This window comes from Babylonia areolata, chromosome 29 (genome assembly GCF_041734735.1).
Source record: "Babylonia areolata isolate BAREFJ2019XMU chromosome 29, ASM4173473v1, whole genome shotgun sequence".
Lineage (NCBI taxonomy): Eukaryota > Metazoa > Mollusca > Gastropoda > Neogastropoda > Buccinidae > Babylonia > Babylonia areolata.
In genome coordinates this window covers 8,187,856-8,210,776 of record NC_134904.1, presented here as the reverse complement: position 1 = coordinate 8,210,776, position 22,921 = coordinate 8,187,856, and the positions used below count along the sequence as shown (strand labels likewise).

At 42.7% G+C, this 22,921-nt stretch overlaps 3 protein-coding genes across 4 annotated transcripts in view; 2 read left to right on the top strand and 1 right to left on the bottom strand.

The window, feature by feature from the left end:
• LOC143274841 (CST complex subunit STN1-like) overlaps positions 1 to 2,855 on the bottom strand; it is a 38,937-nt gene extending 36,082 nt beyond the window's left edge. The window contains exons 1-2 of the mRNA XM_076578792.1: positions 2,816 to 2,855; positions 1,176 to 1,350 (exon numbers count right to left, since the gene is read on the bottom strand). Of these exons, the coding sequence (XP_076434907.1) occupies positions 1,176 to 1,350 (175 nt within the window). The 5' untranslated portion in view covers positions 2,816 to 2,855. The remainder of the gene's footprint in view (positions 1 to 1,175; positions 1,351 to 2,815) is intronic.
• Positions 2,856 to 2,909: 54 nt separating this feature from the next.
• LOC143302339 (large ribosomal subunit protein uL18m-like) lies at positions 2,910 to 11,638 on the top strand. Its single transcript, XM_076616969.1, has 6 exons — positions 2,910 to 3,056; positions 4,384 to 4,471; positions 5,554 to 5,631; positions 8,856 to 8,969; positions 9,849 to 9,966; positions 10,800 to 11,638. Exons 1-6 carry the CDS (start codon positions 2,948 to 2,950, stop codon positions 10,950 to 10,952), a joined length of 660 nt encoding a protein of 219 aa, XP_076473084.1. The 5' UTR covers positions 2,910 to 2,947; the 3' UTR covers positions 10,953 to 11,638.
• Positions 11,639 to 15,326: 3,688 nt separating this feature from the next.
• Positions 15,327 to 22,921, top strand: part of LOC143274820 (serine/threonine-protein kinase 36-like) — a 78,049-nt gene continuing 70,454 nt past the window's right edge. For both annotated transcript variants that reach the window (XM_076578751.1, XM_076578750.1), the window contains exons 1-6: positions 15,327 to 15,382; positions 16,825 to 16,943; positions 17,901 to 18,041; positions 20,178 to 20,255; positions 21,155 to 21,334; positions 22,677 to 22,744. In XM_076578751.1, coding sequence (XP_076434866.1) covers positions 16,854 to 16,943; positions 17,901 to 18,041; positions 20,178 to 20,255; positions 21,155 to 21,334; positions 22,677 to 22,744 — 557 coding nt within the window. In that variant the 5' untranslated portion in view covers positions 15,327 to 15,382; positions 16,825 to 16,853. The remainder of the gene's footprint in view (positions 15,383 to 16,824; positions 16,944 to 17,900; positions 18,042 to 20,177; positions 20,256 to 21,154; positions 21,335 to 22,676; positions 22,745 to 22,921) is intronic.

Genomic DNA, 22,921 nt, shown 5'->3' with positions numbered 1-22,921 from the left:
AGGCAAAGGCCCCTGCAATACACAGCATTGATCTGGTCTCACCACCACCCCCTTCACATCCACTTTATACACCAGATGTTCCTTCATGCAAAGAGCCCTGCAATATATAAAAAAAAACTGATCTTTCCCATCATAACCATCAATGAGTTATCTTACATCAGAAAAAAAAAATATGCGCACTTGCACAGAGATGCACATACATGCACACATACACACATGCACAGGCACACACACACACACACACACACACACACACACACACACACACACACAGAGTTGTCCTGAAGAAGAAAGCAAACAGATTTAAGTAAATTTATGGAGGCCTGTAGTGAAGACCTCGACAAAGTTTGGAAAACAACTATGTTACGAGCAGCATGAACAAGAAACGGCAATAACAACAGAACCAAATCATAGCTGTTGTACAGAAAACAGACACAGGCCTTCTGACCAGTTAACATCTTGTGGATCCAGGGCCACTTTACCATCATTCAAGGGGGTCCCACAACCTTCAGAGGGTCTCTCTCATGCTGCACATCCCAATGAAATCTACACAGAGGCAGGAATATCTTCATGTCATGATCAAGGCTTCTGGGTCAATAATTAAAGAATACATATTCTTTCATAGCAGACGACCCTAGTATCATACTGAAGTCCCAACACAGAATTTACACTCTTAGTATTAGTTCTAGAAATGCTGACAATGTCCCAGTCTCTGTGTGTCTGTCCTAGAAATGTTGACAATGTCCCATGGACTCACTCAATGAAAATGTAGTGAGTCCTTCCCATTTCCAAGGTATCAGGGATGCCCATTTATGTGTTATCTGAAACCCTTGTACAGGTATGAAGAATGTGTGTGAGTTTCTCAGTGTGTGTGTGTGTGTGTGTGTGTGCGTGCGTGTTTGTCTTTGCACATGAGTGCAAGCAAGCTTGAATATGCACAAGCTTGGGAAGATATGTGAATCATTACCTGGGTAAGAGGGATAGGGTTTCAATGACAGGATGTGAACCACACAAAGTTTGATGAAGGTCTCAACAAGATCAATGTGAGCCAGTTAAAGTTTGATGAAAGTGTCGGTGAATGCATATCATTACATGGAAAAGAAGGGTAGGGTTTCATGACCAAGATGTCCGCCACACAGAGATTGTTGAAGGTGTTAGTAAATGGAGATTATTACCTGGGTAAGAGGGGTAGGGTTTTAATGACAAGATGTCGGCCACATAGAGTTTGTTGAAGGTGTTGAAGTGGAAGTCCAGGCCCCACAGATGAGGGGGGTAAAACACTGGGTCAGCGGACGGCTGCCCTTCCTCAGCCATCACCACATGACATCCACCTGAACCAATCCCCTCCATCTGCACACAGTCACAGCACTAAGTTATCAGTGTTTAGAATGTAATCCGCATGTGTGGGGTGGGTGGGAGTGGGGTGGGTGGGGAGGGGCTGCGGGTGTGTGCTGATTATCTGGTTGCGGTTTTCCGCAATTTATCTTTATTCTTATCTTATCTGTCTATTATAATCAATGTGCAGTATAGTAGGCTATGTTTATAATTATATTCAAATAATGTTTCTTAATTCTTTCTGTTTTTACATTAAGAATACTAGTTATTACCTGCAGTGTGTGGATGTATGTATGAAACGGTGTATGTGATATTTTTTACATTTGTATCTTCGTAATATTCGTAAAAGCTGTTGTTGACTTTTACAGTTATGGTCCCCATGTTGTTTACTTGTCTATGTTGTGGTAATGCACCTGACCAAATTTCTCCAGTTGGAGATAATAAAGTTATTCTTATCTTATGTAACAAGACCCAATGGACAACACTAAATCATCAATGGTTAGAACAAAACACAATCCTATTGACAACACTAAATCATCAATGGTTAGAACATAACATGATCCTATTGACAACACTAAATCATCAATGGTTAGAACATAACATGATCCTATTGACAACACTAAATCATCCATGGTCAGAACAGCAATATGGCCATGTAGCAATCAAATTAGGATCCAATGGACAACACAAAATCATCAATGTTTAGAATCACAGCATGCATGCCAAAAATAACAGATTTAATTATGTCTGTATTTGAGAAGTATATACAAACCATGTAATACTAACAGCTTCTGCCTAAGAAATAGTGATCACTATACGGAAAGAAAGAAGGACGACTTGGCAATGGCCATCAGACTTGTTAGCTGAGAAAAAAGTGTTCGGGTCAATATCAGCTATTTTGTTAGTGATCTTGAATACCTGAATCATATCTCCTCTAAGTCTACAGCGCCTGTATTTCAATTAATGCAGATTTAATTGTGTTAACCAATCGACTGTGGTAATCTAACTCTGAGTTCCGGCACCATTCTCTTGCTCTCCTCTGAACCTGCTCAATTGCTACTGATTGTCTTTTTAGTCTGGGATACTACATTACATTCTCGGTCGTACGTAAAAATATCTTTATCCATAAAGTAAAAGTTCACCTTATAATACCTAATATTATGTTCGCTTTGTCAACAGCTGCCTGATTGTGGGCATCAAAAGAAAAATTTTGATCAAATGTGACACCCAGGTCTTTCTCCTCAACACCCTCTGAAATAACATTGGATCTGGTTTCATCAATTTTCATGACGTATTCATGTTTTGGATTATTTTTTCCTTAGTGCAGAACTTTGCATTTAGACACATGAAAATACCAGTTCCATTTATCTGACACAGGCATAACATCGGTGAATTATTTGAACTTATATCATGCAAACAGAATGCACAATAATCTTTAGCATTAATCCAATAAACCACCGTATCTGTTTTAAAATCTTACCCCGAAGACTGTTCTGAACCATGAAAGCGAAAGTGGTCTCTCCCACCCGCCAAAACAAGAACTACCACTCACAATTATAAGGGGCAAGCACTGATAGGTTTCCGGTAGAGGCTCGGCTCTCCAACATCTAACATGACCTCCCATGCCGTAACTGCTTTTCTGCGACGATCGTCGCCTGCTGTGCTAGACACCAGGGTGTACTCCTGCTTTTCTGTGCTGCCAAAGACATGCCCAGTTGGAGGTGACTATAACCTCTATCTCTGTCTCTGTCTGTCTCATCCATGCACACCCTCCCCGCGAGAGAAAGTCAACCAAGGTCTCTGTTCCTATGGAAAGATGCTCCCTACCATGTCTTCTCCATCCCCATCTCTCCACCCCGATCTCTCAATCGAGTCACTGTCCTTGTCCGTATCTGTCTCTCTTTACCCACCCCAACCCCCACAGGCGCCTCCTCTTGTCCCTGTCTCTCCCCTCTCTTTCTCCCTTACTCTCTCTCCTTTCCTTCGGTTACTTTTTTTCCTTCTCACATTGACGTATATGTGTACTATGCTTTTGTTGGGAGTACTGTATTCCTATGCAATTTCTTTTTCTTTTCTTTTCTGGTCCTTTTTTCTTCCATTTCTGCACTAAAATGCTGTAGTAGCACTTTTCTCAGACTTTTTTTTTCTTCTAATCTTGGATATGTCACTGATACAATTAAATTATTGCAAAGGATAGGAAATACTTCATTATTGATGGAATATATATATATATATATATATATATATATATATATATATATATATATATAGATAGATAGATAGATATATAGATATATATATATATATATATATATATATATATATATATATATATATATATGGAAAATCACCTCCACCTCCAAAAACAAGAAAATGTTTATGGAATCAATCATGAATAAGACAGTAGAAACACAGTTTCATGGTTAAAAATAGATGAAAAGAATGTAACAGGCTTTTTCTTTCTCTACCAAAGGAAAATAAGCAACCTGCCAATCAATAGTAGTGAACATGATATTGATTGTGACTACTCTGCTTAAGTAATATAAGCAGAAGATATAATTCATAATAATGTCTTTTCCAGTTTTACACTGTGTCTGTAAGAATGTGTGCTTGTGGCTACTAGAAAAACAACAACAACAAACATGAACATTCCTATTTTCTTGTTGTTAGTGGGGACTGTTCCTCTCTGTCCTGGACTGCCCCCAGTACATGTACCTAGAGAGAAAAGTCGAGGAACTCGCTGTCTTTCAGTGTTGATTGGAGCCCTGTATTTGTGTATGTGTCATGTGTGTGTGTGTGTGTGTGCGTGTGTGTGTGTGTGTGTTTCACTTTGTGACTCTGTGTGTGTGTGTGTGACTGTGTGTGTGTGTGTTTGTGTGTGCATGCATAAGCACACACATTTAACCGGTCACTGCATTACTATGAATTGTTATACTGCTACTAATAAATCAGTAAATAAAATTAAAAATGCAACATCTGCCATACTGAAATGCAAACAATCCAATGCTGTGCATCATTGTGTGTTGTGTGGTTTCCTGTTGGCCTCAGCGCTGTCCACATCAGCCACAGTGCATCAGGATGACAGCCCCAACAGAGACTTCCAAGTCAACCCTCTGTTTGAAAACAGGAACCCCAGGTAAACTACACCAACTCTCCTCAAGGTATACAAACGTGTATGATGGTGGAGAAAAACAGGTGGAGATAAAGCCAAAGCCAAAGTGGAGTGATGGCCTAGAGGTAACGCGTCCGCCTTGGAAGCGAGAGAATCTGAGTGCGCTGGTTCGAATCATGGTTCAGCCACCAATATTTTCTCTCCCTCCACTAGACCTTGAGTGGTGGTCTGGACGCTAGTCATTCGGATGAGATGATAAACCGAGGTCCCGTGTGCAGCATGCATTTAGTGCACGTAAAAGAACTCACAGCAACAAAAGGGTTGTTCCTGGCAAAATTCTGTAGAAAAATCCACTTCAATAGGAAAAACAAATAAAACTACACGCAGGAAAAAATACAAAAAGAATGGGTGGCGTTGTAGTGTAGCGATGCGCTCTCCCTGGGGAGAGCAGCCCGAATTTCACACAGAGAAATCTGATGTGATAAAAAGAAATACAAATACATGTCAGCTGATCAACGCTGACACAGTTGCAAGAGGGGACAAGTGAGGAAAGGCAGAAATTCTTTTTTTTTATTTGTCAAACAGCTAGCTGAGCTCCCTGAGGACAGTATTGACAACAGGAACATACGATATAAATCTTTCATTTCTTCAGGAAGTGAAGCACATGTTTGTTTTGCAATAAACTAGCTATTCTTTCAGAATAGTAAAATGGATACATGTAACGTATGTCATATGATCATGATGTAGTTCAAGTTGCGCTTCACACAAGTGAACTGTCCAGAACTGATGACCAGCAGTGGATCAGTTGTCTGCTGTGCAAGTTGGATCAGTTAGCACTGAGCACAGGCCAGTCATTTTCCTTCCTTCTCTTCATTTCTTTCCTTCGTTTAAATAATGATAATAATAATAATAGTGCAAACCTCTCAGCGCTTTTTACAATGATATGTCAGTTAGACAATAGCACATACACACACAGACACACATTCACAGACACATGAGACATATACAGAGACACACACATGCACACACCTGTCTAATTAAGCCCTGAGTTTCTGTACACACACTCAACCTGTCTAATGTAAACCTGAGTTTATTATCTACCTCAGGAACTTGGAGCAGATGGGGCTGGCTCGCAAACGTCAGGGCTGGGTGTTCCAGTCACCACGCAAAGACTTCTTCCACCGGTGAGTTAACAGGTTAGATGTTCCCAGGTAACAGTCACCATGCAAAGACTTCTATCACCGGTCAGTTGACAGATTAGATATTCCCAGGTAACAGTCACCATGCAAAGACTTCTGTCACTGGTGAGTTGACGGGTTAGATATTCCCAGGTAACAGTCTCCACGAAAAGACTTACATCACAGGTCATTGACAGGTTAGATATTCCCAGGTAACAGTCACCAGTCAGACCTATCACCGGTCAGTTGACAGGTTAGATATTCCCAGGTAACAGTCACCAGTCAGACCTATCACCGGTCAGTTGACAGCTTAGATATTCCCAAGTAACTGTCTCCACGAAAAGACTTCTATCACAGGTCAGTTGACAGTTCGGATATTCCCAGGTAACAGTCACCAGTCAGACCTATCACCGGTCAGTTGACAGGTTAGATATTCCCAGATAACAGTCTCCACGAAAAGACTTCTATCACAGGTCAGTTGACAGTTCGGATATTCCCAGGTAACAGTCACCAGTCAGACCTATCACCGGTCAGTTGACAGGTTAGATATTCCCAGATAACAGTCATTTACCTTCTGTGTATCTTTCATTGTATTTTATTTCAGTGTATTCAGTTATTTGTTTATTTCGTTTGTTTATTGAATTTCATTTTTGTTTGAATATTTTGGAGAAAACTATGGTAGGCTGTCAAGGCCAGAGCAGTGTGCTGTGTTTGTGTGTAGTTCAGGTCTCCGTTGTTTGTTTAAAGCTGATGTGCTGGCTTTGTGTGTAGGTCAGGTCTGTGTTGTTTGTTTAAAGCCGATGTGCTGGCTTTGTATGTAGGTCAGGTCTCCTTTGTTTGTTTAAAGCTGATGTGCTGGCTTTGTGTGTCGTCAGGTCTCATTTGTTTGCTTAAAGCTGATGTGCTGGCTTTGTGTGTAGGTCAGGTCTCCTTTGTTTGTTTAAAGCTGATGTGCTGGCTTTATGTGTAGGTCAGGTCTCCATTGTTTAGTTAAAGCTGATGTGCTGGCTTTGTGTGTAGGTCAGGTCTCCATTGTTTGTTTAAAGCTGATGTGCTGACTTTGTGTGTAGGTCAGGTCTCTGTTGTTGTTTGTTTAAAGCTGATGTGCTGGCTTTGTGTGTAGGTCAGGTCTCCGTTGTTTGTTTAAAGCTGATGTGCTGGCTTTGTGTGTAGGTCAGGTCTGTGTTGTTTGTTTAAAGTTGATGTGCTGGCTTTGTGTGTAGGTCAGGTCTCCATTGTTTGTATAAAGCTGATGTGCTGGCTTTGTGTGTAGGTCAGGTCTCCGTTGTTGTTTGTTTAAAGCTGATGTGCTGGCTTTGTGTGTAGGTCAGGTCTCCGTTGTTGTTTGTTTAAAGCTGATGTGCTGGCTTTGTGTGTAGGTCAGGTCTCTGTTGTTTGTTTAAAGCCGATGTGCTGGCTTTGTGCTAGGTCAGGTCTCCGTTGTTGTTTGTTTAAAGCTGATGTGCTGGGTTTGTGTGTAGGTCAGGTCTCCATTGTTTGTTTAAAGCTGATGTGCTGGCTTTGTGTGTAGGTCAGGTCTCCGTTGTTGTTTGTTTAAAGCTGATGTGCTGGCTTTGTGTGTAGGTCAGGTCTCCGTTGTCTGTTTAAAGCTGATGTGCTGCAGTGTACACGGATCAGTTTGCAGACTGTGACACCTCCTTGAAAATGAAACTGTCGGTCCAGCACACAGAAAACGTGATGGTCCATAGTTGTCACATGATTTCCACTTTCAGTTTCAAGGTGTCAGAGCGTGTGGACTGATACATTTGCACTACATCATAACTTGCTTTATCAAAAAAAAAAAAAATTTCTAAAAAGAATAATTAAAAAATAATTATTAAAAAAAAAAAGCCAGATGCCTGGTCTTTGCATAAAGCCAACATGCTGATCAGTCTTTTACATCCCTCCCCAGGTTTGAAACATTCATATAGAATGGAAAAAGTATGAACAACAATATGTGACAAGTACTGCCCTGTGTCAGACCATGAATGACAACATGTGACATGTACTGGCCTTTGTCAGAACATAAATGACAACATGTGACATGTACTGCCCTGTGTCAGAACATAAATGACAACATGTGACATGTACTGGCCTTTGTCAGAACATGAATGACAACATGTGACATGTACTGCCCTGTGTCAGACCATGAATGACAACATGTGACATGTACTGCCCTGTGTCAGAACATAAATGACAACATGTGACATACTGCCCTGTGTCAGAACATAAATGACAACATGTGACATGTACTGCCCTGTGTCAGACCATGAATGACAACATGTGACATACTGCCCTGTGTCAGAACATAACTGACAACATGTGACATGTACTGCCCTGTGTCAGACCATAAATGACAACATGTGACATTTACTGCCCTGTGTCAGACCATAAAGGACAACATGTGACAAGTACTGACCTTTGTCAGACCATAAATGACAACATGTGACATACTGCCCTGTGTCACAACATAAATGACAACATGTGACGTACTGCCCTGTGTCAGAACATAAATGACAACATGTGACATGAACTGCCCTGTGTCAGAACATGAATGACAACATGTGACATGTACTGCCCTGTGTCAGAACATAAATGACAACATGTGACATGTACTGCCCTGTGTCAGACCATGAATGACAACATGTGACATGTACTGCCCTGTGTCAGACCATGAATGACAACATGTGACATGTACTGCCCTGTGTCAGAACATAAATGACAACGTGTGACGTACTGCCCTGTGTCAAAACATAAATGACAACATGTGACATACTGCCCTATGTCAGAACATAAATGACAACATGTGACATGTACTGCCCTGTGTCAGACCATGAATGACAACATGTGACATGTACTGCCCTGTGTCACAACATAAATGACAACATGTGACATGTACTGCCCTCTGTCACAACATAAATGACAACATGTGACATGTACTGCCCTGTGTCACAACATAAATGACAACATGTGACATGTACTGCCCTGTGTCAGACCATGAATGACAACATGTGACAAGTACTGCCCTGTGTCAGAACATAAATGACAACATGTGACGTACTGCCCTGTGTCACAACATAAATGACAACATGTGACGTACTGCCCTGTGTCACAACATAAATGACAACATGTGACATACTGCCCTGTGTCACAACATAAATGACAACATGTAACGTACTGCCCTGTGTCACAACATAAATGACAACATGTGACGTACTGCCTTTTCTCAGAGTGGTCCTGGACCTGAGTCGGCGTCACACCACAGCCCACATTGAGCACTTCTCTGGGAAAACGGTCGTCAGTGCTTCCACCACAGAGTGGGCCATTAAAGAAGGTCTTTACAGGTCAGTCCACAACACACCTGGCTTTACAGGTCAGTCCACACACACCTTTACAGGGCAGTCCAAACACACCTGGCTTTACAGGTCAGTCCACACACACCTTTACAGGTCAGTCCACACACGCCTTTATAGGTCAGTCTACGCACACCTTTATAGTTCAGTCCACACACACCTTTACAGGTCAGTCCACACACCTTTACAGGGCAGTCCAAACACACCTGGCTTTACAGGTCAGTCCACACACCTTTACAGGGCAGTCCAAAGACACCTGGCTTTACAGGGCAGTCCACACACACCTTTACAGGTCAGTCCATACACACCTTTACAGGTCAGTCCATACACACCTTTTACAGGGCAGTCCACTCACCTTTACAGGGCAGTCCACACACACCTTCACAGATCAGTCCACACACCTTTTACAGGGCAGTCCACACACTTTTTACAGGTCAGTCCACACACACCTTTACAGGTCAGTGCACACACACCTTTACAGGGCAGTCCACACACACCTTTATAGGTCAGTCCACTCACCTTTTACAGGGCAGTCCACACACACCTTTATAGGTCAGTCCACTCACCTTTACAGGGCAGTCCACACACTACTTTACAGGTCAGTCCACACACACCTGGCTTTACAGGTCAGTGCACACATGTTACACAATACACTGTGTTGTGTCACAAGCCTGACCATACTATAACAACACACTGTGTTGTGTCACAAGCCTGACCATGCTATAACAACACACTGTGTTGTGTCACAAGCCTGACCATGCTATAACAACACAATGTGTTGTGTCACAAGCCTGACCATGCTATAACAACACACTGTGATGTGTCGCCAGCCTGACCATGCTATAACAACACGCTGTGATGTGTCACCAGCCTGACAGACACCAGTGCAGCAGAGAACGTGGGCCGTGTTCTGGCACAGCGCTGTCTGGAGAGCGGCATCACCCACGTCTTCTACGAGGAGGAGGAAGGGCATCAGACCTCAGAAAAGGTCAGGGGTCAGCCGACTGACGGCCATTAATCTCTTGACTGCTGACGCATGAAATGAGATCAGTGCGACATGAGTGTGAGGTGGAAATTGCTAAACTGGTACTTTTTGTGTACTTCTCATTGGTGTCACCGATTCTGCTGAAAGCTTGTTTCAAACAGTGTTATGTGTATGTTGTACAACAGACGCAGGCCTTCCTGAGAATTGTAAGTTGTGCAACAGATATAGGCCTTCCTGAGTGTTGTGTGTATGTTGTGCAACAGATGCAGGCCTTCCTGAGAATTGTGTATATGTTGTACAACAGATGCAGGCCTTCCTGAGTGTTGTGTGTATGTTGTACAACAGATGCAGGCCTTCCTGAGTGTTGTGTGTATGTTGTACAACAGATGCAATCCTTCCTGAGAATTGTGTGTATGTTGTACAACAGATGCAGTCCTTCCTGAGAATTGTGTGTATGTTGTACAACAGATGCCGTCCTTCCTGAGAATTATGTGTATGTTGTAAAACAGATGCAGTCTTTCCTGAGAATTCTGTGTATGTTGTACAACAGATGCAGGCCTTCCTGAGTGTTGTGTGTATGTTGTACAACAGATGCAGGCCTTCCTGAGTGTTGTGTGTATGTTGTACAACAGATGCAGGCCTTCCTGAGTGTTGTGTGTATGTTGTACAACAGATGCAGGCCTTCCTGAGTGTTGTGTGTATGTTGCACACAGATGCAGGCCTTCCTGAGTGTTGTGTGTATGTTGCACAACAGATGCAGGCCTTCCTGAGTGTTGTGTGTATGTTGTACAACAGATGCAGGCCTTCCTGAGTGTTGTGTGTATGTTGTACAACAGATGCAGGCCTTCCTGAGCGGCCTGAGAGAGAGAGGACTGGGTCTGGAGGAGCCCGACATCAAGGACCCAGAGTTTGTAGCGGGGGTGGACTACAGCCGACCGCACCGGGTAGGCGAGAAGAAAAGCTGGAAGGATGATTACCAGCCCTTGTAAGGGACCAACAACCTGCCATTCATCCCTGTCTTCACCAGGTTTTGTGGCCAGGACTTGGAGAACACAGGATTATGACATCGCCATCGCTCTGTCTGCGTGTCGTTAACTGATCAAAGGAACAGCAGCTTAGGTGATTCACAAAGTGTCACTTGTTTCTGGTTCTTTTTAACTTTGTCAGTCAATTAGTCAGTTTGAAAAAAAAAAAAAATGTGTGTGTTTTGTGAAATACGGGTTATGGTTGTTGCTTTTTCATTTTGAAATATGTTTGGGTTTGTTTTTTTTTTAGTTTTAAAAAAGAAAAACACTAATTGACTTGACTTTAAATATCTTGCTGAACATCTCTGAGGAATCCTACAATCACTGCAGCAAAGAGACATCATGTCAATACGTCTTCAGAATCAGCAGTTCAAGCACTGTGTTTCTGTATGTGTGTGTTGTGTCTGTGTGTGTGTGTGTTATGTGTGTCTGTGTGTTGCCATGTGTTCTGCTGATGGAAAAATCACACATCCTCATTCTCTCTCATCATCTTCCCTTCAAAGGTACAAGTTAAACTCATCTTGTGATTTGATGTACAGTGTCAGAGAGTAGTCCTGTATATTTAAGTGAACGGTTTACCTGAGGAATTGGAAAGCTGGCATGTGACAGAGCACTCTGTTATCAAAATTAAAGAATGAGATGAAAATGTTTGTTTCTGTGAGTTTGTTTCTTTCTCTTGAATATGTACAAGTGTGTTGCATGTACATGTGTTTTTTTTTGCATATAATTATTATTGATACTCAATAGCACATATGTTTGATCAGAGACAGAACTCTAAGTGCTTTACAAACACAGTCATTTGTACAACAGTCTGCCTGTAGACGCTCATCATTCATGTCCTGTGCCATTTGGTCAGCCTTCAGTCATTTGCAAGCATACATATTTACCTAAAGAGATTCTCTTCTTTTCTTTAAAATTTATGTCATTATTCAAACTGCTTACACACATACACACACACACATGCGCATATACACATGCACACACATACGCACAATTCTATCAAACTGCTGACGCAGATGCGTTGGCTGGTTTTCAAAAGGGAGAGTTGATCACTGTGCTGCCCACACTGACCACAGTCACTACCTGTGCTGCCCACACTGACCACAATCACTACCTGTGCTGCCCACACTGACCACAGTCACTAATTGTGCTGCCCACACTGACCAATCACTGCCTGTGCTGTCCACACTGACCACAGTCACTAACTGTGCTGCCCACACTGACCACAGTCACTGCCTGTGCTGTCCACACTGACCACAGTCACTAAGTGTGCTGCCCACACTGACCACAGTCACTAACTGTGCTGCCCACACTGACCAGTCACTAACTGTGCTGTCCACAGTCACTAACTGTGCTGCCCACACTGACTACAGTCACTAACTGTGCTGTCCACACTGACCAGTCACTAACTGTGCTGTCCACAGTCACTAACTGTGCTGCCCACACTGACCACAGTCACTAAGTGTGCTGCCCACACTGACCACAGTCACTAACTGTGCTGTCCACACTGACCAGTCACTGCCTGTGCTGTCCACACTGACCACAGTCACTAACTGTGCTGTCCACACTGACCACAGTTACTAACTGGTCAAATGGGGCATTGAAGTGAGGAACATTGGGCTTGAATCCAGCACTCGACTATTCGACTATCACGCCCGTCAGTAGATTCATATCCAAGCAGATTTTTGGAGTACATCTCTGTAACTTTATTGTTCGTGTATGTGTACATTGCAGAATGAAAAAATTAACTGGAAAGCTTTTTGTATGGACAAACGCAGCACTTCACATTATTTATGTTTCTCCCCACAACAGACAGTTTCTTTTTTGTAGTTTCAGTTTTAAGGTGTGAAAGCATGTGGACTGACCCATAACATGCTATGCCACAACAGCTGTGTCAGAAAAAAAGGGGGGGCAGAAGCCTGACCACATGAACGAAATGCACTGGAAAGCCCTGACCTAGGTTTGTGTGAAACATTGACATGGCATGAAATAAAACAAGTGAACAAATAAGTGAATACACGCCCCCGAAAGCGGAGTATGGCTGCCTACAAGGTGGGGTAAAAACGGTCACACATGTAAAAGCGCACTCGTGTGCATATGAGTGAACGTGGGAGTTCAGCCCACAAACGAAGAAGAAGAAGAAGAAGAGTGAATGCATGAACGTAACATGATAAAGGTATGAAAGATTCATAGGTGGCAAATGATTGGAATAAAATTAGAATGCTCAAAGTGGCCCCTTTTTTTTTTTGTAATGACCGATAACACTTATCCAGATCCTTCCTCATTTTGCTCTTAACTGCAGTCTCCCTCTTTTTGTTTCTAACTACAGACAGAGAGAGGGGGAGCAGTCTCCCTCTTTTTGTTTCTAACTACAGACACAGAGAGGGGAGCAGTCTCCCTCTTTTTGCTTTTAACTACAGACAGAGAGAGGGGAGCAGTCTCCCTCTTTTTGCTTTTAACTACAGACACACAGAGAGGAGCAGTCTCCCTCTTTTTGCTTTTAACTACAGACACAGAGAGGAGCAGTCTCCCTCTTTTTGTTTCTAACTACAGAGAGAGGGGAGCAGTCTCCCTCTTTTTGTTTCTAACTACAGACACACAGAGAGGGGAGCAGTCTCCCTCTTTTTGTTTCTAACTACAGACAGAGAGAGGAGCAGTCTCCCTCTTTTTGTTTTTAACTACAGACAGAGAGAGGGGAGCAGTCTCCCTCTTTTTGCTTTTAACTACAGAGAGAGGAGCAGTCTCCCTCTTTTTGCTTCTAACTACAGACAGAGAGAGGGGAGCAGTCTCCCTCTTTTTGTTTCTAACTACAGACAGAGAGAGGAGCAGTTTCCAGTCTGTTCCTTTCACCTCCTCACCCGCACACAATACTTCGGAACAACTCAACACAGCACAAAAAACACAAACATTACATTATAACGACACTGTACAGCACAAAGAACACAAACGCATTCAAGGACACAACACCATGCCAAATCATTCTCGAACCCTGATCACTGGTGAAAACTGTATGCATCAGAAGTCCAATGCCTGACTGATTTTATCACAGGCTCACATGACATATACTTTTAATAATAGTCAGCATCACATTTTCATACATGCTGGAACAGAAATAAGGGGACACTTTTATTGATACTAATCAGCATCACATTCTCATACATGTTGGAACTGAATTTTGGGAAGTTTGCATTATTTTTTTGAAGGATGTGCAATTTCTAAATCAATTGAAGTGATTGACCCAAATTTTTACCTTGACCTGGATTAAAGGAACATTCTCATACGTGTTGGAACTGAATTTGGGAAGTTTGCATTTATAGCTGTGCAGTTTCAAAATCAGTTGAAGTAATTGATCCAAATTTTTACACTGAGCTGGATTAAAGGACACCCCCCCCCTCCCCCACACACATGCACACAAGCAACCTTATCAATGCCTCTGTTCATTTTTTGAAATATTTTCACGGATCTGAAATAAACAAAATGTGCATAAGTTCACATCAGAATCAACAAACTGAAGACTTTCCAGTGATGTTGACCAAATTGATGGCTACATATCTCTTCTTCAGTGCTCACATTGACTTTCAGTTTTGTGCAGGGTTTTCATTCAGTGCACATCAATAGACACAATGTTGCCAGAATAATTTAGGCAGATTAAAAAAAAAAAAAAAATCTTGTTTGCTGGCAGACTGTAACCCTGACCTTTGGCCAAACTCAAAGATTTTTATTTCTAGCATTTTCGTGTTCACTTTCGGTTTTGCTCTTGTTTGCTGTAAAGGACATGGAAAGAAAAACAAAGCTGCCTATAACCTGGACCTTAGTGTAGAAAGCTGTTTACCTTAGATTCCCTTCAAAATGACTGATTTTGAGGAATGACCAGTTTAACCAGCTCTTTAAATTCCCTTCATAGATGAGCATGTATGAAGGGCAGATCAAGTAAAACGTGTATGTCTACATTTAAAGAGTCTACTACTCCAGACGTGTTTACATACTCTCTCTCTCTTTTCTCTTCCCCCCCCCCCCCCCCCAACCCCCACCTCTCTCTCTCCCTGATTTTTTGTTGACAGACTTTTCCTCCACTGAGGCCAAACATTTACCTTTCTGACAGCCTGTGTGGGTCAATTCTTTATTTCCTTTCAATTCATTGACTATAGAGGATGGAATAAAGGTGGTTATGACAGTTTGGTTAGTTTTACTGGGAGAAAAGCATTAGGAGAAAGATTATTATGTCAATGGGTTCTGAGAGAGGGATGTTTTGAGAGGGGTGCAGAAATATGTCGTCACCTGAAGGATTACGGAAACGGAAATACAAAATGAACGAAAAGCGCATGCGTAGCATTCCAGGAGCTATGGCGCTGTCTATGAACTCATTGTGAGGAATTAAGAGAAAATAATAGCAGGTGATGTCATGTTTTGTTTATTCTGTTTGTGCAGGATGATTGTCTACAAAGAATGCGTTGTTTTCTGTGTTGTGTAAATAATTGTGCATATAAAACTTTTCGTGTGTAATAATGTAAGTAAAATACATTGTCCTGTCGTCTGCTAGAACAAAAGCGTGTCTTGATTTTGTTGTCAATGTCAACATGAAATTTTCGTCCAAGCAGTGGATCAGTAGTTAGCCTAATCATTCGGTCTAATATGGGTCTGATTACGGTCTGCTATACAGCAACAAGAACGAAAAGTGGACTGATCTGTTTGCAAGCTTTGAAAGTCAGTTGGAGCATGCTGTTTGTGTATTTTCTTGGTCCGGGAATCGGCATGCAAGAACTCGCAGAACTTCGGTGTGCCAGAGAAAAACATTTGCGTTATTAGAATTAATTGAATTACGGTTGTTTCGCCCCCAAGCCGGTTCGCTCCCGGGCCGGCCAGTTTGCCCCCATACTACAGGTCCTTTCACTCCATTCCAGTTCGTAAAAAATACAAACGTTTGATTGTGTATTGTTTTCTTTGTTTCTGGTGGTATTGGTTATTACAGCCAAAACAGCGGATGGCACAGATGTTGCAAAATGTGTTTGAATTGTGTGTTATACATGTATATCACTGATAAACTCATAACTTTTAACTGATAGATGACTGAGACAAGGGACCAATTCATTTGGACTGAAATTATAGTTGTGGACCATTCACAGGCAGGATTATTTTGGTTGATTGATGGCCGAGTGGTGCAACTGCTCCGTTCAGTTTTAATGATCATGAATGTGCTTTAAATTGGTGCTAAGTATGTGCTGTAGTTGAAATTGTTCTTTGTAATGTGTAATCTTAAGTGATAATTAACTGAGACAGTTGACTAATCCATTGGACTGAATCATAAAATTATGCTTGCATGCATTTTGCATGTTGGTTAATTTTGGTGGAGAGATGTGGCAAACAATGTTCCTCATTATATGTGTCGAGTGGGGCAGTTGATTTGAATCAGAGTGAAAATTTTAAAAAAGAAGGAATGACTATTGAAAAATGTTACTTTGTAATGTACAAGTAAGTGTTGATATCGCTTCCTTTCAGACGTCTCAAACTTTGACCTGGAATGTTTGTCAGTAAACTATGCTCATTCCATATGATATTTTGATGCGTCTCATTTTGAAGATGTGGATGCATGTCAAATATGGTCCAGGCAGTTAACTAGGGGTGAAAAGATGGCAAGGGGGCGAACTGACATTGGGGCGAATTGACCAGATACTGAATTGATTTGATCTCAAGGCATCATTTTGTTTCATAACTAACTTTGGAAGGCAAAGTACAGTTTTAGAAATGATTTGTGTTGCGGGGGGTGGGGTGTGAATGTGTCACAGACTGTCATAGTCTGAAAGTCAGAGTGGTTCATGTATTACTGTGTGTTGTTCAGTTTCACACAGAAGCGAGCAAAAGGCGGTGATGGGAATGAACAACTATCATGTGTTGGACATCATCGGGGAGGGGTCTTTTGGCAAGGTCTACAGAGGACGACGTAAATACACAGGACAGGTCAGTGCAAGCTGGGTCACCATGTCGTCATGGGTCATGACCTTTTACCTGTGTGTACAACATAATTACACTTGTTGTCATGTTTGACATCTGTCTGTAACTGTGGAGGCTCTCTCTTCTCTTTTCTTCCTTCGCCTTGGTCTGTGGAGTCAATCCTACATTTATGTTAGAATGTGAGTGCATGCATATATGTATTGTTCATTGATTTTATGTCTTTTCACCGAGAGTAAGGTTAGATTAAAAAAATTTAAAAAATTAACACCAGAAAAAGGGTGTGTTTGTGAGGGGGAAGGGGGGTTGAAGGTGGAATGGTGGTGGTGGTGTAATAAACAGGGTATGGAAAAAGTGACCTGAGTGTATATGCTCTGTGTGTGTGTGTGTGTGTGTGTGTAGCAGAGGGATGTGAGCTGACAAGCTGCTTCAAGTAGTGTGATACTGGTACTGTGCCAAATGTGTCCTGTCATTTTTCTGAATAAACAACAGGACTTTGGAGTTGACCTGAACACTTCTTCTCTTCTTTGTTTTTGTTGCCTGTCAATTTTCTTTGTGTACACACACACGCATGTGCACACGCATGCATGCATGCACGCATGAGCAACACACACACACACACACACACACACAAACACACAAACGCATGCATTTTCATGCATACAGCTGCCCTAACACACACAACTGCCCATGTGGAAGCACATCCCTCTACTTCAAGCCCTTTGCCCTTTGCATCTCCTCTTTACACATCTGTATACACACATGATGAACTGCAATCATGAGCACACATGTCTGGATGTGTGACACACAAACATTCACAGACTCACACACACATTAATTTATTGTGGGTTCTATTTCAGAGAAGAATGAAAAGAGCATACATTGTCATTTGTTTATATGTAGTGTGACTTTGAATTTATGACCATCACATACATGCAGGCTCGTACTACTTGATCTGTGTTGCAGATTGTTGCCTTGAAGTTCATTCCCCAGGGGGGGAAATCGGCCAAAGACCTGCGTGGCCTTCGCCGAGAGATTGACATCATGCGGGGCCTCCACCATGACAACATCATAGAGATGCTGGACAGCTTTGACACTGACAAAGAGGTAGTGTGGGGGGAGACACTGTGGTCTGGCTTGTTGTTGTTATCATTATTTTTATTTTCGTTATTATGAAAGTTATAGCTAATATACCTTTGACACTGATAAAGAGGTCATGTGGGGGGAGATGCTATGGTCTGGCTTGTTGTTATCATTATTTATTATTATTATTATTATAGTTATTGCTAATATACCTTTGACTCCAACAGAGGTAGTGTGAGGGAGATGCTGTGGTATGGCTTGTTGTTATCATTATTTTTGTTATTATCATTATTATTATAATAATTATTTTTATTATTTTTATTATATTTATTGCTAATATACCTTTGACACCAACAGAGGTAGCATGGGGGAGACATTGTGGTCAGGCTTGTTCAGTTGTTGTTGTTGTTGTTGTTACGCTGCTGGTCAGGCACCTGCTTGGCAGATGTGGTGTAGCGTATATGGATTTGTCCGAACGCAGTGACGCCTCCTTGAGCTACTGAAACTGAAACTGTTGTTGTTGTTCAGTTGTTGTTGTTGTTGTTATTATTATTACTATTATTATTATTGTTGCTAATATACCTTTGACACCGACAGAGAGGTAGTGTGGGGGGAGATGCTGTGGTCTAGCTTCTTGTTATAAATGTCATTATTAGTGCTATTAGTATTATTATAATTATGGTCTTAGTCATAAGTAGAAGTATTTGTGATTGTAGTATTGTTATTGTTATTATAGTTCTGACACTGATTAAGAGGTAGTGTGGGGAGAAGCTGTGGTCTGGCTTCTTGTCATCATCATCATTATTGTTGTTGTTGTTATCATTCATATACTATAGGTATTGTTACAGTTATTGTTATTATACTATTTATAGTTTTGACACTGATAAAGAGGTTGTGTGTGAGTCCTGGTTTTGTTGTTGTTGATGTTAGTGTCAGTGTCACTAAATGACTAACAGCCCTGTTTACATATTGTTGTTGTTACACTGAGTGTCAGTGTCACTAACAGTGCTGTGTGTTATTAGACTTTGTGTTAGTGTCAGTAACAGTGCTCTGTGTGTGTTGTTACACTGAGTGTCAGTGTCATTGGTGCTGTGTGCGTTGTTAGTGTCAGTGGTGTTTGTGTTGTTAGTGTCAGTGTCAGTGGTGCTGTGTGTTTTGTTGTTAGTGTCAGTGTCAGAGGTATGTGTTGCTGTTAGTATCAGTGTCAGTGGTGCTGTGTATTGTTACACTCAGTGTCAGTGGTGCTGTGTGTTGTTACACATTGTCAGTGTCAGTGGTGCTGTGTGTTGTTACACTGTGTCAGTGTCAGTGGTGCTGTGTATTGTTACACTGTGTCAGTGTCAGTGGTGCTGTGTGTTGTTACAGTCAGTGTCAGTGGTGCTGTGTGTTGTTACATTCGGTGTTAAGTGTCAGTGGTGCTGTGTGTTGTTACACTTTGTCAGTGTCAGTGGTGCTGTGTTGTTACACTCAGTGCCAGTGACAGTGGTGCTGTGTGCTGTCACACTGTGCCAGTGACAGTGGTGCTGTGTGTTGTTACACTTTGTTAGTGTCAGTGGTGCTGTGTGTTGTTACACTCAGTGTCAGTGGTGCTGTGTGTTGTTACACTTTGTCAGTGTCAGTGGTGCTGTGTGTTGTTACACTGTGTCAGTGTCAGTGGTGCTGTGTGTTGTTACACTGTGTTAGTGTCAGTGGTGCTGTATGTTGTTACACTTTGTCAGTGTCAGTGGTGCTGTGTGTTGTTACACTTTGTTAGTGTCAGTGGTGCTGTGTGTTGTTACACTTTGTCAGTGTCAGTGGTGCTGTGTGTTGTTACACTGTGTCAGTGTCAGTGGTGCTGTGTGTTGTTACACTTTGTCAGTGTCAGTGGTGCTGTGTGTTGTTACACTTTGTCAGTGTCAGTGGTGCTGTGTGTTGTTACACTGTGTCAGTGACAGTGGTGCTGTGTGATATCACACTGTGTCAGTGTCAGTGGTGCTGTGTGTTGTTACACTTTGTCAGTGTCACCAGCAGTAGTGCTGTGTGTGTGTTGTTGGTAGTGTCAGTGGTTGTGTGTGTGTGTTGTTCGTCTCAGTGTCAGTGGTGTGTGTTGTTGCAAGTGTCAGTGTCACCAGCAGTGGTGCTGTGTGTGTGTTGTTGTCAGTGTCAGTGGTGTGTGTACAGGTGGTGGTGGTGACGGACTATGCAGAGGGAGAGCTGTTCACAATACTGGAGGACGATGGCAGCTTGCCTGAAGAACAAGTAGGGATCTTGTGTGTGTGTGCATGTGTGGGTGGGTGCATTTGCAAATGCATTTGTGAGTGTGTGTGTGTGTGTGTGTGATTATGTATGTGCAGTGTGTGTGTGTGTGTGTGTGTGTGTGTGTGTGTGTGTGCGCCTCTGTGTGTATGTGTGTTTGTGTGTGTGCCTGTGTGGGTTATTATTATTGATAGTCAAATGATATATTCTCTACAACACCAACAGGTCCCTGGACAGGTCAAGACCTGACCAGCACCATGCTTTGAATGCAGGTCAGGCATCTGTTCCCTTTTCTCTTAAAGAAAAAAAGAACAATATATCTCATGCAAATTTTGTGTGGCTTGCACGCAGTTAAAACCTCCTTGGAACTGAAACCAGGTGCTGACAATCGTAGCCCAGCTGGTGTTGACGCTGTACTACCTTTCCGTCCATTGGTGACCTTTAACCTTTAACCTTTACCACAGCCAGGTGCAGACGATCGTGGCCCAGCTGGTGTCTGCCTTGTTACACCTGCACTCCCATTGAGGACCTTTAAACTTTACCACCACCAGGTGAAGACTACTGCCACCAGCTTGTGTCAGCACTGTATTACCTGACCTACCACCAAGGACCTTGAACCTTAAACATCACCAGGTGCAGACGTTTGTAGCCCTGCTGGTGCTGGCACTGTACTACCTGACCTCTCATTGATGATCTTTAACCTTTAACCTTTAACACCACCAGGTGCAGACGATAGCAGCCCAGCTGGTGTTGGCGATGTATTATCTGTTTGTCCATTGGTGACCTTTAACTTTCAACCTTTAACACCACCAGGTGCAGACAATCACAGCCCAGCTGGTGTCGCACTGTACTATCTGTCTGTCCATTGGTGACCTTTAACCTTCCACCTTTAACACCACCAGGTGCAGACGATCGCAGCCCAGCTGGTGTCAGCGCTGTACTACCTGCACTCGCACCGCATCCTGCACCGGGACATGAAGCCGCAGAACATCCTGCTGGGCAAGGGTGGCACCGTCAAGCTGTGCGACTTTGGCTTCGCTCGCGGCATGTCCACCAACACTCTGGTCCTCACCTCCATCAAGGTCAGGGTCCACATCGTCTGTCACATTGTTATCATCGTCTTCATTATCATCATCATCGTCGTCATCACCATCATCATCATCATCATGTCCACGAACACTCTGGTACTCTCCTCCATCATGTCTGTGTGTTTCAGGGGAAACTACTGTACATGAGTGTGTTTCAGGGGACACTACTGTACATGAGTGTGTTTCAGGGGACACTACTGTACATGTGTGTGTGTTTCAGGGGACACTACTGTACATGTGTGTTTCAGGGGACACTACTGTACATGTGTGTGTGTTTCAGGGGACACTACTGTACATGAGTGTGTTTCAGGGGACACTACTGTACATGTGTGTATTTTTCAGGGGACACTACTGTACATGTGTGTGTGTTTCAGGGGACACTACCGTACATGTTTGTGTGTTTCAGGAGACACTACTGTGCATATGTGTGTTTCAGGAGACTCTACTGTACATGAGTGTGTTTCAGGAGACACTACTGTACATGTGCATGTGTTTCAGGGGACACTACTGTACATCTGTGTGTGTTTCAGAGGACACTACTGTACATGAGTGTGTTTCAGAGGACACTACTGTACATGAGTGTGTTTCAGAGGACACTACTGTACATGAGTGTGTTTCAGGAGACACTACTGTACATGAGTGTGTTTCAGGAGACACTACTGTACATGAGTGTGTTTCAGGGGACACTACTGTACATGAGTGTGTTTCAGGGGACACTACTGTACATGAGTGTTTCAGGAGACTCTACTGTACATGAGTGTGTTTCAGGGGACACTACTGTACATGAGTGTGTTTCAGGAGACTCTACTGTACATGAGTGTGTTTCAGGGGACACTACTGTACATGAGTGTGTTTCAGGAGAGACTACTGTACATATGTGTGTTTCAGGGGACACCACTGTACATGTGTGTGTGTGTGTTTCAGGGGACGCTACTGTACATTTGTGTGTGTTTCAGGGGACACTACTGTACATGTGTGTTTCAGGGGACACCACTGTACATGTGTGTGTGTTTCAGGGGACACTACTGTACATGTGCGTGTGTTTCAGGGGACACCACTGTACATGTGTGTTTTTTTCAGGGGACACTACTGTACATGTGTGTGTGTTTCAGGGGACACCACTGTACATGTGTGTGTGTTTCAGGGGACGCTACTGTACATGTGTGTGTATTTCAGGGGACTCTCCTGTACATGTGTGTGTGATTCAGGGGACACTACTGTACATGTGTGTGTGTTTCAGGGGACACCACTGTACATGTGTGTGTGTGTGTCAGGGGACGCTACTGTAAAGGTGTGTTTCAGGGGACACTACTGTACATGTATGTTTGTGTTTCAGGGGACACCACTGTACATGTCTCCAGAACTGGTGGAAGAGAAGCCATATGACCACACAGCTGATCTTTGGTGAGTCACGAGACACTGTATGTTGGATACTGTTACTGGCTGTGTCACTTACTGGCTGTGTAACACTGCTTACTGGCTGTGTAACAAACTGCTGTGTAACACTGCTTACTGGCTGTGTAACACTGTTTACTGGTGGCTGGACACTGTCTGCTGAGTAACACTGTTTACTGGCTGTGT